Source organism: Engystomops pustulosus, chromosome 2, assembly GCF_040894005.1.
Source record: "Engystomops pustulosus chromosome 2, aEngPut4.maternal, whole genome shotgun sequence".
In the NCBI taxonomy this organism is placed as follows: Eukaryota; Metazoa; Chordata; class Amphibia; order Anura; family Leptodactylidae; genus Engystomops; species Engystomops pustulosus.
Window position 1 is genome coordinate 100532028 of NC_092412.1, and position 19536 is coordinate 100551563.

The window sequence follows — 19536 nt, forward strand, 5'->3', positions numbered from 1 at the left end:
CCTGCTCAGACAGCCCCTCCCATCTACTCCTCCCCATGTCTTATGCCTCCTTACTGGTCACAGTTCATGTCATGTGACCAGAGTGACATCATCTCAGATCCTTTAGACTTAATAATAGCAAACTGTACCCCAAGCATGTATCTGGCCATATGTAGTCACAGCTGAGTCATCGCAGGCTGAGAGACCTGCGATGAGGTCACTGGTCACATGTCATGAATGTAACACAAGGCACCATATAAAAAGACTGACACAACATTTCCCATCTGTACATAGAGCTTTATATGTCTGTAGTTGAATATTAGCAGACAGTCCCCAAGTACAAGGAGGCAGAGTAGTGATTTGAAGAGACACAGAGCTGTCAGTCAAAATAATGGGTCGTGGTTCACTGCCAGCCTGAGAGAGAGAGAGAGAGAGGAGTCACAGAGACCAGACATGAGTCACATAAGTTAATTTGCATCAGAAAACTGTCTGCAATTAAGGTACAGTGCCTCACTGGCAGCTAATTTTAGGTAACATGGGGAAGACTTGTATTTCTTTATCAGCAGGCATTGTTACTCAGGGTGGTCAAAATCTGGCAACCGGACCTCTTTAAACCTTCGTACATATCGACTGGACAGATTTTATGGAAAGATTTGCAACGAAACTATATATCCCGAGGCATGGCAATTCTCCTGCAGAAAGGGTGTGTAGTGCCCTTCACTAATGGAGGCAAGATGACCGCCGTTCGCAGGGGACGTAAATATTACAGAAGAGGAAGTACATATTACAGAAGACAGTAATGTTTGTAGGCTTGGGGGTGGGGGGTAGTGTGGTAACCCCTTAATGAGCACCCTATCAGGAATCTACGTCTGTCATTAAGGGTACATCGTGTCCTGTCGGTGTCGGGCTGTGATATAGCCCAGACGCTGCAATAACACCCGGGATCGGAAAATCTTAAACAAAAGTTATGCCCCTTAAAAGTTGGCGATAGTAAAAACAATGCAATTTTCTCCAATATTGGTTTTGCTCAGTAAAATTAAGAAAGATAAGAAAAATTATATAAGTGAGACATCACTGTAATCGAAGTGAACCAGAGAACAAAACTAAAATATAATTTTTATGTTATAGCGAGCAAGGGAATAAAAAGTGCTAAAATCCAAAATAAAAAAGGATAATTTTGTTTGTATTTCCCTTGAAATGGTTAATAAAATCTCATGCATAAGATACAGACCACCAAAATTAATTACCTAAACATTGCTTCTCTGGATGGACCCTCCCGCGGACCTTATATTGTCAGAGGAAGAACGTCTGTCATGGACTATATACGATCACATGGTTTACACTGAAGCATGGACACTTCACCCACCAAGCAGGGATAGGGAGGGGGTGGGAGAGGGGTTTGGGGTGTTTTTGCTGTAATGTATATGTTGTTTCAATGCAAAAAATGGAAAACTACTGTTTGGTTTTCAATAAAAAATTTATTTGATCAAAAAAAAAAAAAAACATTGCATCTCATCCCGCACATAATAAGCTCTCATATGTTCACATTACCAAAAAAAATTAATTTTATAGCCTGTACATTGTGACAGTACTAAGCTTTTCTGAATGGTGCTGCTTTGATCCTATGTCCGGCCATACACCAGGTTACCACCACATATGGGGTGTCGATACACTCTGGAGAAATTGGGCATTAAACTTTGCAGAGCATTTACTCCTTTTAATCATTATGAAAGTGGCATTTTTGGTCTAAATGAATGTATTTTCCAAAAAAAAAAAAAAAGTCAAAAGTTTCTAAATCGCACTTCGATTTTATTTTAACCCATTTGAAAAACTTAAAGAGAACCCTTCAGACAAATTAACCCCCTAAACTAAATATATTTTCATAAACTGCCATTAGAAAGCATTGCCTCTATCCCTTCATTGTCCCTCTACATGCCTGTAAACTTAAGCAATGAGGTCCTAAAGCTGTATGCAAATGACCTGTGAGATGTGCAATGAGTCATTATCGTATTCAAGCTGTCCAGCTTATTCATGAGTGGGAGGCAAAGCCACAGTGCTTGACTGACAGCCTGTATAATGATGCGAGGTATAATGGTGTAATGGCTCCTCCATGTGCTTCCTGGTGCTGGAGGCCACACCTCCTGCAGCATGTGTGTATATAGGAGAGATACAACAGCTCCAGGCAGCCATGTTATAGCAGAACATGTCAGGTACTTGTGTAGCTGATGTCGGTGTATCACACATATGTATTAGGAGGGAGAGCATGTCAGCAGATAAAGCACAGACATTAGCAATGTTTTACTATACATTACAGACACACACACGAGCAGGGGGAGGAGAGGGGAGGGGTAATAGGAGTGACAACACTTTCTCCATGTGCTCAGCCTCATTTACATAATAAAGAAAAGATGATTTTATAACGATTAATGTAGGAATTGACTAAATAAAGGCTGTGATGGAATCCTTGGGAGCTGCTTCAATAGGTCGTGATGACAGGACTAGTGACAGAGACCTGATGACAGGTGTCCTTTAAAGGGTTAATAGACTTAAAAGAAGCGGTTTTACATACGTTGACGGGTGTAGTTTATATAGTGGGGTAATTTATGCAGGTTTAGTATTATTTAGGCTTTCCAAAATCACTTGAAAGCCAAGTTGGCCCTGAAAAGAGTTTTTCGTGATTTTCATAAAAATTTTAAAAATTGCACCTAAAGTTCTGACCCTCATAACATCCTAGAAAAAGGAGAGGACGGATAAAATATCATTCTAACATAAAGCAGACATTCCGGAAATGTTAGTTATCTAGCTTTTGGGGTAGTTATACTTCCTGTCTGGAATAGACCACCGAAAAAGTTTCTATGTTCATAAAAAATATATAACCCAAGTTTCAGCTATATGCAAACCATCTTTATTATATAAAACACAGCCATAGACATATAATAAATAAGGCAACACTGGAGTAACAAACAGATAAAACAGCCCACACTGCTCTGGTATATGTATGGTAATAAAAACATTATTAGGGGCTCGGAACGCAGCACTTTTGGTCGGTAATTACTTATATGTTTTCACTGCTGCAGGACTGTATTTGTATCTAGGAGGTATTGTTTTAGTTTTTCGATTAATCCCAATTGTGGTCTATGTGAATATTGTGTACCTGACCCGGAGCTTATTTTGTTGAGTGGTCGATTTACATTATAATATTTGCAGCAGTGATACGTTTTCATGTTTTTATTACCATACATATACCAGAGCAGTGTGGGCTGTTTTATCTGTTTGTTACTCCAGTGTTGCCTTATTTATTGTAAGTCTATGGCTGTGTTTATATAATAAAGATGAATTGCATATAGCTGAAACTTGGTTACCGTATATATTTTTTATGAACATAGAAACTTTTGTGGGTCTATATATTTGGGGAGTGTTGTGTGTAGTCCAGCACATAAATCCCAACATACTTTGGTGATCTTCCTGTCTGGAATGCAGAACATTTTAAACTTTGAAAATGAAGATTTTTTCCGAAATGTAGCCAAATTTTCATTTTTTTCCAGAATGAAACGCAAAAAACTTATCACTTAAAATTTTACCACTTTCATGAAGTACAACTATCACAGCGTACGCTCAGCAGAGGTGTTGTATGCCATAAATTTGCTTTGCCTCCCTTACATCCTCTGATGGCCACTGCAAACTTACCTAGTACTCCTGCACAACTAAAAATACGGCTTTAAAAATCTTGGAGCAGTATTGTAGTATTGTTACTCTTCCAGATTTATTATTATTACTGTGGGTCAAAAGCAACAAATGAATTCAAGGAGCTTGAACATTTGTTTTAAGTCCTGTATTTCACTCATAGAAAACTCGAAAGTCAATAAATACAATGAGTGCATTTCACATTGAGATATTTCAGTATTTTTTCATGAATTAAATAGTACATGATATTACACATAACTGTGCAAATGTGACTTTTCATGTGCATATTAAGCCAGAAACTAGCGTCAAATATATAAGACCCCCCCCCCATTTACATCCCCTCAACTGTCATTTAGACATCCACTCTTCCCAGCATACATCACAACTATCTTGGGCTGTCTGGCTGTCTAAGGAGAAATCTTGCCCTGTTTTCAAGAGACGTTTAAACTTTACAGCAGCAAATTGTTTGTTTTAATTTCATGTGAAGATAAAGTTCCATGTACTTTCAACATACTTGAAGTACTGACATTTAAAGAGTAACTGTAAAGGTTTTCTTTCCCCACAAATCAAATACTGTTGGGATGTAAAACAACTTTGCCCATTATCTTTATTACCCAAATCCAGTAGTTTCTTTGATATACACTCACCGGCCACTTTATTAGGTACACCTATCCAACTGCTCGTTAACACTTAATTTCTAATCAGCCAATCACATGGCGGCAACTCAGTGCATTTAGGCATGTAGCCATGGTCAAGATAATCTCCTGCAGTTCAAACCGAGCATCAGTATGGGGAAGAAAGGTGATTTGAGTTCCTTTGAACGTTGCATGGTTGTTGGTGCCAGAAGGGCTGGTCTGAGTATTTCAGAAACTGCTGATCTACTGGGATTTTCACGCACAACCATCTCTAGGGTTTACAGAGAACGGTCCGAAAAAGAAAAAACATCCAGTGAGCGGCAGTTCTGTGGGCGGAAATGCCTTGTTGATGCCAGAGGTCAGAGGAGAATGGGCAGACTGGTTCGAGCTGATAGAAAGGCAACAGTGACTCAAATCGCCACCCGTTACAACCAAGGTAGGCAGAAGAACATCTCTGAACGCACAGTACGTCGAACTTTGAGGCAGATGGGCTACAGCAGCAGAAGACCACACCGGGTGCCACTCCTTTCATCTAAGAACAGGAAACTGAGGCTACAATTTGCACAAGCTCATCGAAATTGAACAGTAGAAGATTGGAAAAACGTTGCCTGGTCTGATGAGTCTCGATTTCTGCTGCGACATTCGGATGGTAGGGTCAGAATTTGGCGTCAACAACATGAAAGCATGGATCCATCCTGCCTTGTATGAACGGTTCAGGCTGGTGGTGTCATGGTGTGGGGAATATTTTCTTAGCACTCTTTGGGCCCCTTGGTACCAATTGAGCATCGTTGCAACGCCACAGCCTACCTGAGTATTGTTGCTGACCATGTCCATCCCTTTATGACCACAATGTACCCAACATCTGATGGCTACTTTCAGCAGGATAATGCGCCATGTCATAAAGCTGGAATCATCTCAGACTGGTTTCTTGAACATGACAATGAGGTCACTGTACTCAAATGGCCTCCACAGTCACCAGATCTCAATCCAATAGAGCATCTTTGGGATGTGGTGGAACGGGAGATTCGCATCATGGATGTGCAGCCGACAAATCTGCGGCAACTGTGTGATGCCATCATGTCAATATGGACCAAAATCTCTGAGGAATGCTTCCAGCACCTTGTTGAATCTATGCCACGAAGAATTGAGGCAGTTCTGAAGGCAAAAGGGGATCCAACCCGTTACTAGCATGGTGTACCTAATAAAGTGGCCGGTGAGTGTACACCTTAGATTATCTGCGTTCTGCAGGACCTGCTCCCTCTGTGTTGACAAACCCAGTGAATCCGTAGAATAAACAAACTATCGACTCCTAGGAGCGGAGGGGCTGCTGCTCCCTGCTCAAAGAGGAGGTCATGCGACAGAGCTCTCTCTCTCTCTGTATGTAGCAGAGTTAGATGTGTTCCAGACAGTGAATACAGATGTCTCCTGCACAGAATAGTTCGGTACAAGATCTCCCTGAACCCTATCAGTTCCTCTACCCCAGTCTTTGATTCTACAAAATGTTCTCCATCTCTCATCATGTTGTAGCCCTTCCCCCACCTTGGGCACTTAGTGCACTATGCAGATAAACAATTAACCCTTAGTGCTCGCACAGCGCAGGCTATAGACTTCATGCAACTAGTTTACTTATGATTTTTTTCACTTATTACATGTCCCCTTCTCCTTCATGTGATGGAAACTGCCTGGTTAGTCCCCATATACATCCTGTATGTGCACTGTGCATGTCCCCTGCTCCTCCATGTGATAGAAGCTGCCAGACTGTCAACATAAACATCCTGTATGTGCAGTGTTCAGTGGATTAACTTGAGGGAAACTAAATGGATTTAATTCTAAATTACTTAAAGAAATCAAGGCATTGTGGGATCTGTGGGCAAGATAACTGGCCTCAGCTTGAGGGCGAATACTGACAGACATTAGTCTCCACCCACTTAACCTCACGTAAGAAAGATTTTTGTCAAACACTTTTAGAACAGAAAATGCCAATAAAAGGATGAGCAGCACAAAGTAGCCTTATTTCTATTTGTTTTAAAAGGGTGAACCATATATAATAATTTGCTAAAATCATTATGACTTTACAGTCACGCTTTAAAGTAAATCTACCTTCAAAATCAAGCACGATAAACCGAGTGCACTTCTATTTCTTATCCATGGCCTCCTTCCTTCTAAAACAAACTTTTATGCTTAAAAAGCCAGAGGCACTCTGGGGCGTTGCCCCCCCCCCCCCTGTAGCTTCACAAACTGTTACACTGAGCAGGAGCACCACTGTGTGCTCAGACATCCTACTGCCATGAGATCAAAGCAGTCAGTGGGAGGTGAAAGTGCTGAGTGAGCTGAAGAGGGATAGTGTAATTCTGCAGCATGGATGGGCTCTGATAATGGTCCCTGGAGCGGATTTTAGAAGGAAGGAGGATATGGATAACAAATATAAGAAGATAACCACAGTCACACTGCCTGGATCTACGAGTGACTGTGCCTGGTTTATCATGCTCGATTTGTGTGGTAGATTTTCTTTAACATTTTAGAAGGAAAATAAGGAACCTTGAACCTTAGGTTAGGTTGAGTCACATAAAGATTCAATGATTTTTGTTTTCTGAGCAGAGGATTTATGAAATCAATAAAGAAAATTCTACGCCCTTAGGGGCCAAGGAGCAAGCTGGGTGTGTCCTGGAAGCAGAGGCCTTGCAGCATTCATTACTCTACAGGCTCACATTACAGGTAAAGCAATCATACTATTGGGCACAATATACTATGAAACGGAGCCAGAAAATCCTCTTCTCTTGCTGTACTCTACTTTAATATGTCGACTATAAATGTCCCTACGATGTAAAATAAGCCATGACGTGAGGAACCTGAAAAGACATTTTTCGTTGGCCTACAATAACATCCGGCAACATATATTACTAAAGTCATTTGAGGAAGGAAAAAAATAAATCTTGTAACTATGGATAAGAATGATCAATAAAAATACGTAAACTGTAGTGTAGTCCGAAATATGGACCAATTTCAGAAACTCCGTGAGCTCACTAATCATCTATAAACCTAAACATAACTACCACACTAAAGCACAATATGCTACCACAGAAATATTAAGTGTCAAAATAAAACACTAAATACCACCCTTGTATGGTGGCTAGATGTATTGGCATGGGCCCATGCCAATAGATTTGGCCACCATACTAGTACAACTTGTATTATACGGGCCACTGCTCGTTTTTGATTCATTTTAACCCCTTGATGTGGAACTTTTGCAGACATACTTAGTATCAAGGCTGCATAGTCCACTACATTACTTTATTCCCCTGATGAGTGGGTTACACAATGTATGAACAATGCATATATTACATATTAGGGAGTAACAGGGTAAGGGACAGTACCGGGAACGTCCTTGTCAGGGTAGGAGGTCTGAATGAGCTCCCTTTCTGATATGTTTTTGCTGACTAGATGGTTGATGTAAATATTATTGTGGTTCACTGTGAACTTATTTTATCAGTACAGGCAGTCCCAGGGTGACGTACAAGATAGGGTCCGGAGGTTTGTTCTTAAGTTGAATTTGTATGCAAGTCGAAACTGTATATTTTAGAATTGTAGATCCAGACAAAAAAAATTTTGGCCCCAGTGACATTTGGAGTTTAAACATTTTTTGCTTTAATGGGACCAAGGATTATATGAAGAAATATTACAGACACCTTACAGCTGATCATTACACCCTGGGACTATAGTAAAGCATTCAGAAAGCTTCACCAACAGTCAGAGGGGTCTGTCTGTAACTATGGGTTGTCTGTAAGTCGGGTGTCCTTAAGTAGGGGACCACCTGCAATTATTAAAAGTTATGTTTTATTTATGTAAGGGTCCCATTTCAAAGGCCAAATCCACCCCTGGGGAATAGACTCCAAGCACTATATTGGAATATCATGTACAGAGTACATGCTTCCTCGATATACAGCAGAACCAAAACTGTAAACATTACAATGTGATTTGTAGACTAAAAGTCTTATTTAACAAGAGGCCAATAATCACTAGTCTTAGGGTGGTGGCACATATGGCGCTTTGAACCCGTTTTTAGGCAGTCTTTAAGGAGTACGTTTTTTGAAACCATTTTCCAATTATCTTAATTAAAATAATTGGAAAAACACATGCGTTTTTTTTAATGGACTACTTAAAAACGGCACGTGTACCCTAAGTAAACAACTTCTTATAGGCATGATATTGGCCCATATGAGAAAAACTCAAGCCTCCAATTGGACATGGGTTCAATATTAACCTTTTAACATTGCAGCCCTTTTCCATCCATGTAGTCCAGCTAACACATCACTTTATTTTTTGGGTCACTATGGTATGTTAAAATTAAAATCTTTCATAATAAGTTTTTGTATCCCTAGGGTGCTCAAACCCTAAGTGCTCTGGAATTCTCATTAAATTTACTGCAATATGCCGGCAACTATAATGCAGTATATTACCAATAAACTGCTTTACTATTTCATCAGAGAAGCAGATACCTAGACTGTAAGCCAGCGATTACCCTCCATACCGGCTTAAAGGCGTTGCAGGGCTTTGCAAAAACTACATAACCTGGGGAGGCTGAAAAGTAAAATGAAAAAAGTTATCCTCACCTTCTCTGTCACTCTCGTTGTCCTGCCCCTCAGGCCACCAGTGCCACACCCCTATTTGTTTACAGAGCCATCCAACTACTTCCAATCGCCTGGTACATTAGATGACTGGTGTACCACCTGCAGCCCAATCGAAGGTCGTGCTTGCCTCTAAAATAAATAGGGGCACATCCCTGATAGGGAGCGGCACGGCACCAGGGGAGCGATGGAGGAGAGTATAACTTTTTTTTTGGTTTTTAAAGACCTCCCAGGCCAGTTATCTATATTTTGGAAAGTCTGGCCAAGCCCTTTAGCTATCAGATGCCAGGACCTGGTATGGCCGTTTAAAGCGAACCTGTCACCAGGAATGTCATTTTTAACAGGTGACAGGCTCCATTAGCCGATTCTACGCCGATTTTAAAAATGCTTTTGTCGAACGTTTCAGTGTTTCATAAAACTTTATTTCAACTTATTTATATCAAAACTTTATTCAAATTCTTCCTCTACTCCACACCTTCCCCTCCCTACCATGCCTGCTCGATGTTACAGGTGGACAGCAGGCCGAGTGTTGAGGAGAGGAGACAGAGGCTGCTGCAGCCCGCGCCCCCACTCTGCTGGCAGGGAGCCAGGTAATGTAAAATAATCTACTATAAACTACTTAAATTATTCAGAATGCTGATAAAGGCATTTCAAAATCAAATATATATATTTAGCATATCATAGACTGTCACCAGCTACAAAATATCATTCCCTTTTCACGTTCATACATATATTCCCCAAGAAATTATAATAGTGAATAATCTTTTCTTATAGGTCTATAAGGTGCAATTTCTTTGTTATTGCTAGAAGAGATTTATAAATAGTTAACGAGTGGGCTTGCCAGTCAGAGGTGTGACCCTAAACAGTGCCGGGCTGTGTTCTAAAAGCTGCTCCAGCTTTATTTCATGTGCAATATGTTAGGAGTTTAGGGTTAGGAAAGGGGAAAGGCCCGAAAGACAATAAAACTTGAAAATCCATTACTGAAAAAGTTTCAGTATTGAAATTATTTTTCCAGTAAAAGAATAAAGTGTGTTCTCCTACCTAAATCACACACTGCAATTAATGCAGGATTTACTAACTGACCAGGACTAACATAAAACAAACCATGATGTATACAAGACTATATGGCAGATCTCTAATACTGCTCCACACCAATTAAAGGGAATACTGTAATCCCAGATTTCAGATACATGATCCTGTTGAAGGAGTCAACAAACATGATGCCAAAACAACCCCTTGTACTGTGTATACCACTGTTATCTGGGAGGGAATGCATGAACAGCCAATCATTTTCAAAGCTAAGAAGGATTCACTAATTTTCTGTCTTTAAATTGCCAAATGATGCAATTATAGTAATCTTACATCATGCATTAAATAAGGGGTGCACAACCCTCTTACACCTCCTCAGAAACCTACGGGACCAGTCTACGGCTGATGCCGCGAGCTACGAGCATTGAACGAAAATGAAGAGTATTTGTCCCCTCACTTGAGAGACTAAAACTGCCTGTACACAGGTCTATAACATGTGTACAGGCGTTATTGTGACCTCTGGCCACAAGAAACAATTGATGAAACTAAACCAGTCAGCAAGAATTGACCCAATAAACCATTATCTGTACTTTGTCAAGCCACTTAATCCCTTTCATATCATGCTTCTTTTATGTTGTGGTGGCATTATCATTCGGAAAATCCACTATGAAGTGCGATGTAAATTGTGTGAATAAAGTCAAGGAGGCAGAAAGTTCAGCACTGAAGTCAAGCTCTCCCACTTAGAATGAAATTGACAGCCCTGGATTTTAGGACATCAGTAATTGGTTCTAATCAAGTCTACGAGATGATGTCACTTCAGTGCTTAATTGCACCATGAAAGAACAATGATCTATAAAGTGTTGATTTGCTTCACAACATACTGGTAGTGATTATTTGTGCCATTTTCTACTGACAGATTCCCTTTTAACAACTGCTCATAGTAAAAGAAATGACCCAGATAGTCAAGGATAGATTTTATTACTAAAGCACACACACAAGTATTGAGGCACAAGTAATCACACAGTGAGAAAAATAAAACCATGCATGTAGTGGTACTGACTGTTCTGTGTTATGACAAGATTGAAAAGACTTACTGGTTTGCTCACTATCCCATGTCATTTCCTTCTTGAGTCAGCCATTGATGGAGAGAGAGCTGTAGTACAGAACTATGGGCAGGAGTTGTGTCCATTAGTTGTATAAGGGGGTCCAGTGGGGAGAAAAAGCTCATTACAGTGAAGTTTAAAAAAAGCTATACAATAGGGCCCCACTCAGGAAACCAATGAGGCACGTCACTACACTAGCCCATAAATAGTCAGATTTGACATTTTAGGGGTAAAGACTGGATCAGAAAGCAGAAACTATCTTATGTGAGATTATGAGGGATAGCCCCAGAGTACAATTCCCTCCTGATACCATATAATTTCCCGAAGACAAATTCTGTACAACAAAACCAACAAAGCTTTTTGTTGACACGACTTTCTCGCAGTAGGACACATGACAGACGACGTTACACACAGGTGAGGTAATGAGAGGTGAACACACTTAACTTGTTTTTAGATCTCCTCATTTAATGAATCCCTATTAGAAGCATGTCATGTGTATGCATTCTCAGCAGGATACAGTTTGTCTCTTCTATAAACACATGGAGAGGTCACACGAACAAAGGTGTGGAGAGCACAGGAGAGTAACTGATGGGGCATGCGCTTCTCACAATGATGCACCCAACATTACTTACCATGGCAGGAAACAACACCAACAGAGAACATATATACACTAGCTATGACACACATAGAGTATGCTGTCATCTACCTCAAAGTCACCTGTATCCCTCTACTTAGAGGAAGGTACCAAGTAATGTACCAAAGAAGGGACCGCACTAGACTTTAGATGTTTTGAAGTGTAGTCTGGCTTAGAAAGTTGATGTCCAATACCTTGTCAGCGACAAAGGGGCAACCTGTTCAGGACCCAATACAGGGTTACAAGCGGTAGTTTTTGTTGGTAAAACTGAGTCTTTTATATGTAGTGACAATATTACAGCCTGTTTTCACTATATGGGATTTATAGTGTTTTTTCGTTTTCAAGAAGATGTTACGTATGCCAAGCGATATGGAAAATGTATTCTTTTATTATTTTCTCTTTTTCTCCTCTCTATCTACCATTTTAAAATGGTCATTCTGACATAAACATACCGTTACACAGCGCTAGGTAAGCCGATGCTGGAGGTGGTCATTATATAGCATGGAAGTCCGCAGTTTCGATGGAGAAAAAAAAATGTAATTGATCAATAGGCATATGAACCCCATTCGGCGCTCCTGGGCCCCTGACACCGGTCGATTGGGCACACTCACAACAATGCATGCTTGAAACTCCCCCCCCCCCTCGCTCCCAAGAGCCGGTGATGTCACTGAGCACATGCGCACTGTATCTTCATTATGTGAGGCCATGCAAAATGAAAATAGTACGCATGCGCCAGTGCTTCTGAGAGTTCGGTGACATCACCGGCTCTCGGGATCGAGCCGAGGGGGGAGAAGTTTCAAGCACGCAAGGTGCGTGCATTGTTATGATCTGGACCAAGTGCCGAGCACCCAGTGTCAAAAGCCCAGGAGCACCGAATGGGGTCATATGCCCATTGATAAATCGATTTTTCATCGAAACTGCGGATTTCCATGCCATATCACGACCACTTCCAGCATCGGCTTACCTAGCACTATGCAAGAGTATATTTAGGTCAGAATGACAATTAAAAATGGTAGATTTCCGTTGAAGGACGTCTACCGTCAGATATTACGTACCACCCCGTATATTGGTATGTATATTGCTATTAAGTACCTCCCTGTCCCAGGTTTAATTTCCTATATCTTTGCATGGCTGCACTCCTGCAAAAAATAAGTCTATAAGATATGCAAATTATCCTGTGGTGGCCTACAGAGCACCATCAAACTCCACTGTAATATAATTTATGCTCGCCCCGGGGCCATGCCAGCCGGTTAGTCGGTTAGATTTGAAAAGAGCCGATGACATTGCCGGCTCTCAGAACGCGGCTGGTATTATATTATGGTGGAGCCTGATGTTGCTCTGCAGAGCACCACAGGCTAATTTTCATATCTTATAAACAGCCTTGCAAAGAAATGAAGCTTGGGACACACAGGGACGGGAAGATACGTAATACTCATCTACCTTCAGGTAACCCGATGGTAGATGTCCTTTAATTTCATCAGTTTAAACCCATTATGTGACTTGACTGTTATAATCCACTTTGATATTTCAAGGTACCAGTGCTGAGATCCTAAGACACACAGATCTCTTTATAGATTTCTCACTGTTCTATGGCACAGAGATGGGCCCTGGGCTAGAAGGAGATGAAAGAGTCAACCTTAAACGCGGAGAACTACTTTAATAACATCTGCGCTCTTATTGGCCAATACAATTCGTCTCCAGGTCTTCTGCCTAAGATGAAAGTTCTGTAATGGGTTTAAGAGGAAGTTACAAAATGTAGTTGTACAAATGTGGTCAGTTCTACGGAAGTGTCCGACAAGGATTTCATTTCCGAGAATTGCATTCTGTGACAAGTATATCAAACCACAATCTACATAACGTGGGTAAATCAAACAGATTTACTTCATGAGTCTGTACCCACAATGTAAAGCAAAACATAAACAGATATAAAAGTAGATGGTATGAACCCGCTTAATAAGTGCGAGTACCAGACAGAAGTAGCAAGTCGCTGAATAGAAGGTCCAATGACCCAACCTGCCAGAGAGGAGCTCAGCACCAGCCCCATGTTCGGAACCCTTCATTGTAATGACAGAGGAGGGGGCGCTCACCTTCAGTGTGGCTGCGGGCTGTGTGCAGGGTTATCAGGGTGAGCAGGAGGCTGTAGATGCCGGTGCAGGGGGCACCTCTGCTCCTCCGCTTGTCTCCGTGCTGTGCCCGAGTGTGGCCGCCGCAGCAGCAGCACTGCTCCTCGGGGAGGAAGCTGAAGCCTGGGGTCCGGGCCATGCTGCCTATGTGGACGGGCTGCTCCTAGGAAAACAGCATGTGAATACAATCCGCCTTCTTCGTCCTGTCTCCCGGCAGTCTCCTGTCACCGCCTCACACGCTCCGGGCTGTCTCTCTCAGTTTCAGGGGGGAGTCCCTACAACTCAGCACCTTCTCTCCGCTATCACCTCAGCACAACTCCACCAGAGCAGTAGAGAACGCGGGGCAAGAGCGTCAACCTGTGTTTTCATTTCCTCACTAGTTAGACAGCCAGCTGCCTGCACACATCCGCTTCCTGTGCGCTGGAACACCGCCTCTCGACGTAGCGCAGCGTCCACAGCGACCCCTGGCGTGCAGCTGCGGAACCCCCGGCGTGTCACTATGAGTGTGCGCATAGCAATGCGTGCACATCAGCAGCAGGGCACACATGTACCTGGCATGTATCCGGGCACCATGCGTGTGACTCCACTGCTGCCATGTGTCTGGTTTACACACTGCTTATAAAGCTGAGGGATATCACAGTATATGGCGTTTACCTGTACATTCCTACAAGTGAGCCATACTGTATCATCAGCCATCTGTCGAGAGGTCCCTTATACATTACACTACAGCCATCTCCTACCTCCCTACAGGTCCAGGCTTCCCCTATACATTACACTACAGCCATCTCCTACCTCTACACGTCCAGGCTTCCCCTATCCCCGAGATGGCTTTATAGGTGTCTTCAGGGTGCTAGTATCAATGTAAGCTGTGACAGAGAAGGGAGTATAAATCACAAATTACATTTCTGTGTTGGCACTTTGTGATAAATAAGTGGCACTTGGTCTCTAAAAGGTTCGCCATCACTGCCCTATACATTACACTACAGCCATCTCCTACCTCTACAGGTCCAGGCTTTCCCTATACATTACACTACAGCCATCTCCTACCTCTACAGGTCCAGGCTTCCCCTATACATTACACTGCAACCATCTCCTACCTCTACATATCCAGGCTTCCCCTATACATTACACTGCAGCCATCTCCTACCTCTACATGTCCTGGCTTCCCCTATACATTACACTACAGTTATCTCCTACCTCTACAGGTCCAGGCTTCCCCTATACATTACACTGCAACCATCTCCTACCTCTACATGTCCAGGCTTCCCCTATACATTACACTACAGCCATCTCCTACCTCTACATGTCCAGGCTTCCCCTATACATTACACTACAGCCATCTCCTACCTCTACACGTCCAGGCTTCTCCTATACATTACACTACAGCCATCTCCTACCTCTACAGGTCCAGGCTTCCCCTATACCAGTGGTGGCGAACCAATGGCACGGATGCCAGAGGTGGCACTGAGAGCCCTTTCTGTCGGCACCCAGACCATCGCCAGAGAGGACTCCAGATATCTTCCTACAGTCCCAAACAGCCCAGGACTTGCAGTGCATAAAGCTATTTTACAGTGACAGGACTACCTGGAACTTATGGAGGAGTGGAAAGGTGTGGACAGATCTGGATTATCATTGTAGCTCCTGCTCCGGCCCCAGACAATTCTTTTGGTTTATTGGACCCTGGAGGGAAGCTACAATGATCATCCAAATTTCTTCTATTTTCTGCTTTATAGGTGTCTTCAGGGTGCTAGTATCAATGTAAGCTGTGACAGAGAAGGAAGTATAAATCACAAATTACATTTCTGCGTTGGCACTTTGTGATAAATAAGTGGCACTTGGTTGTAGTTTGGGCACTTGGTCTCTAAAAGGTTCGCCATCACTGCCCTATACATTACACTACAGCCATCTCCTACCTCTACAGGTCCAGGCTTTCCCTATACATTACACTACAGCCATCTCCTACCTCTACAGGTCCAGGCTTCCCCTATACATTACACTACAGTCATCTCCTACCTTTACACGTCCAGGCTTCCCCTATACATTACACTGCAGCCATCTCCTACCTCTACATGTCCTGGCTTCCCCTATACATTACATTAGAGTTATCTCCTACCACTACAGGTCCAGGCTTCCCTTATACATTACACTACAGCCATCTCCTACCTCTACATGTCCAGGCTTCCCCTATACATTACACTACAGCCATCTCCTACCTCTACAGGTCCAGGCTTCCCCAATACATTACACTACAGTCATCTCCTACCTTTACACGTCCAGCCTTCCCCTATACATTACACTGCAGCCGTCTCCTACCTCTACATGCCCTGGCTCCCCCTATACATTACACTACAGTTATCTCCTACCACTACAGGTCCAGGCTTCCCCTATACATTACACTACAGCCATCTCCTACCTCTACATGTCCAGGCTTCCCCTATATATTACACTACAGGCATCTCCTACCTCTACAGGTCCGGGCGTCCCCTATACATTACACTACAGCCATCCCCTGCCTCTACAGCTTCAGGCGTCCCCTATACATTACACTGCAGCCAACTCCTACCTCTACTGGTCCAGGCTATCCCTATACATTACACTACAGCCATCTCCTACCTCTAAAGGTCCAGGCTTCCCCTATATATTGTACTACAGCCATCTACTACCTCTACAGGTCCAGACTTCCCCTATACATTACACTGCAGCCATCTCCTACCTCTACAGGTCCAGGCGTCCCCTATACATTACACTGCAGCCAACTTCTACCTCTACTGGTCCAGGCTATCCCTATACATTACACTACAGCCATCTCCTACCTCTAAAGGTCCAGGCTTCCCCTATATATTATACTACAGCCATCTCCTACCTGTACAGGTCCAGACTTCCCCTATAGATTACACTGCAGCCATCTCCTACCTTTACATGCCCTGGCTTCCCCTATACATTACACTACAGCCATCTCCTACCTCTACAGGTCCAGGCTTCCCCTATACATTACACTACAGTCATCTCCTACCTTTACACGTCCAGGCTTCCCCTATACATTACACTGCAGCCGTCTCCTACCTCTACATGCCCTGGCTTCCCCTATACATTACACTACAGTTATCTCCTACCACTACAGGTCCAGGCTTCCCCTATACATTACACTACAGCCATCTCCTACCTCTACATGTCCAGGCTTCCCCTATATATTACACTACAGGCATCTCCTACCTCTACAGGTCCGGGCGTCCCCTATACATTACACTACAGCCATCCCCTGCCTCTACAGCTCCAGGCGTCCCCTATACATTACACTACAGCCATCTCCTACCTCTAAAGGTCCAGGCTTCCCCTATATATTATACTACAGCCATCTCCTACCTCTACAGGTCCAGACTTCCCCTATACATTACACTGCAGCCATCTCCTACCTCTACAGGTCCAGGCGTCCCCTATACATTACACTGCAGCCAACTTCTACCTCTACTGGTCCAGGCTATCCCTATACATTACACTACAGCCATCTCCTACCTCTAAAGGTCCAGGCTTCCCCTATATATTATACTACAGCCATCTCCTACCTCTACAGGTCCAGACTTCCCCTATACATTACACTGCAGCCATCTCCTACCTCTACATGCCCTGGCTTCCCCTATACATTACACTACAGTTATCTCCTACCACTACAGGTCCAGGCTTCCCCTATACATTACACTACAGGCATCTCCTACCTCTACAGGTCCGGGCGTCCCCTATACATTACACTACAGCCATCCCCTGCCTCTACAGCTCCAGGCGTCCCCTATACATTACACTGCAGCCAACTCCTACCTCTACTGGTCCAGGCTATCCCTATACATTACACTACAGCCATCTCCTACCTCTAAAGGTCCAGGCTTCCCCTATATATTATACTACAGCCATCTCCTACCTCTACAGGTCTAGACTTCCCCTATACATTACACTGCAGCCATCTCCTACCTCTACAGGTCCAGGCTTCCCCTATACATTACACTGCAGCCGTCTCCTACCTCTACATGCCCTGGCTTCCCCTATACATTACACTACAGTTATCTCCTACCACTACAGGTCCAGGCTTCCCCTATACATTACACTACAGCCATCTCCTACCTCTACATGTCCAGGCTTCCCCTATATATTACACTACAGGCATCTCCTACCTCTACAGGTCCGGGCGTCCCCTATACATTACACTACAGCCATCCCCTGCCTCTACAGCTCCAGGCGTCCCCTATACATTACACTGCAGCCAACTCCTACCTCTACTGGTCCAGGCTATCCCTATACATTACACTACAGCCATCTCCTACCTCTAAAGGTCCAGGCTTCCCCTATATATTATACTACAGCCATCTCCTACCTCTACAGGTCCAGACTTCCACTATACATTACACTGCAGCCATCTCCTACCTCTACAGGTCCAGGCGTCCCCTATACATTACACTGCAGCCAACTTCTACCTCTACTGGTCCAGGCTATCCCTATACATTACACTACAGCCATCTCCTACCTCTAAAGGTCCAGGCTTCCCCTATATATTATACTACAGCCATCTCCTACCTCTACAGGTCCAGACTTCCCCTATACATTACACTGCAGCCATCTCCTACCTCTACATGCCCTGGCTTCCCCTATACATTACACTACAGTTATCTCCTACCACTACAGGTCCAGGCTTCCCCTATACATTACACTACAGGCATCTCCTACCTCTACAGGTCCGGGCGTCCCCTATACATTACACTACAGCCATCCCCTGCCTCTACAGCTCCAGGCGTCCCCTATACATTACACTGCAGCCAACTCCTACCTCTACTGGTCCAGGCTATCCCTATACATTACACTACAGCCATCTCCTACCTCTAAAGGTCCAGGCTTCCCCTATATATTATACTACTGCCATCTCCTACATCTACAGGTCCAGACTTCCCTGATACATTACACTGCAGCCATCTCCTACCTCTACAGGTCCAGGCTTCCCCTATACATTACACTACAGCCATCTCCCGCCTCCCTACAGGTCTAGGCTTCCCCTATATCTGTGATGGCGAACCTTTTAGAGACAGAGTGCCCAAACTACAACCACAACCCACTTATTTACCCTGATGTGCCAACGTGCCATATTAAGCAGTAACTTATTGCTACCTGTTCTTCCACATCTTTTAATTGTATCGGCCCCCTGAGGCCACCAATACAGTTGAAAGAAGGTGGGCAAATTCAGACATCATTGTAGCTTCTCTCCAGGGTCTCTCTGTTTAGGAAGAATGGTGGTTCCAGCAGGAGGACTACAAAGATAATGCACTTCTTTTAACACTTTCTCACTTTTCAAGCAGTTCCAAACAGTCAATGAAGTGTCGCTGTAAAATAGTGCTGAGCACAGCATCTCATAAGTCGCCTAGGACTGCAGGAAGATTTAATGGATTTGGTCCTGTTTAGTGAACTCTGTCCTAGGTTGATGGCCTGAGTGCCCACAGAAAGGGTTCTGAGTGCCACCTCTGGCACCAGTGCCATAGGTTCGCCATCACTGCCCTATAAATTACATTACAGCTATCTCCTGCCTCCTTACAAGTCCAGGCTTCCCCTATACATTACACTACAATCATGGCCATAAGTTTTGAGAATGACGCAAATATTATATGACATGATCTGTTGCCCTCTGGTTTTTATGTGTGTTTGTGGGATGTTTTTATCACATACAGAAATACAAGTGCAATCATATTA

At 43.4% G+C, this 19536-nt stretch overlaps 1 protein-coding gene across 3 annotated transcripts in view; it reads right to left on the reverse strand.

The window, feature by feature from the left end:
* The window catches only part of TMEM131 (transmembrane protein 131), a 116967-nt gene extending 102725 nt beyond the window's left edge, over window positions 1-14242 (reverse strand). For 2 of the 3 annotated variants that reach the window (XM_072135707.1, XM_072135706.1), the window contains exon 1: window positions 13777-14242. In XM_072135707.1, coding sequence (XP_071991808.1) covers window positions 13777-13951 — 175 coding nt within the window. In that variant the 5' untranslated portion in view covers window positions 13952-14242. The remainder of the gene's footprint in view (window positions 1-13776) is intronic. The other variant, XM_072135705.1, reaches the window with a different exon arrangement.
* Window positions 14243-19536: the final 5294 nt, after the last annotated feature.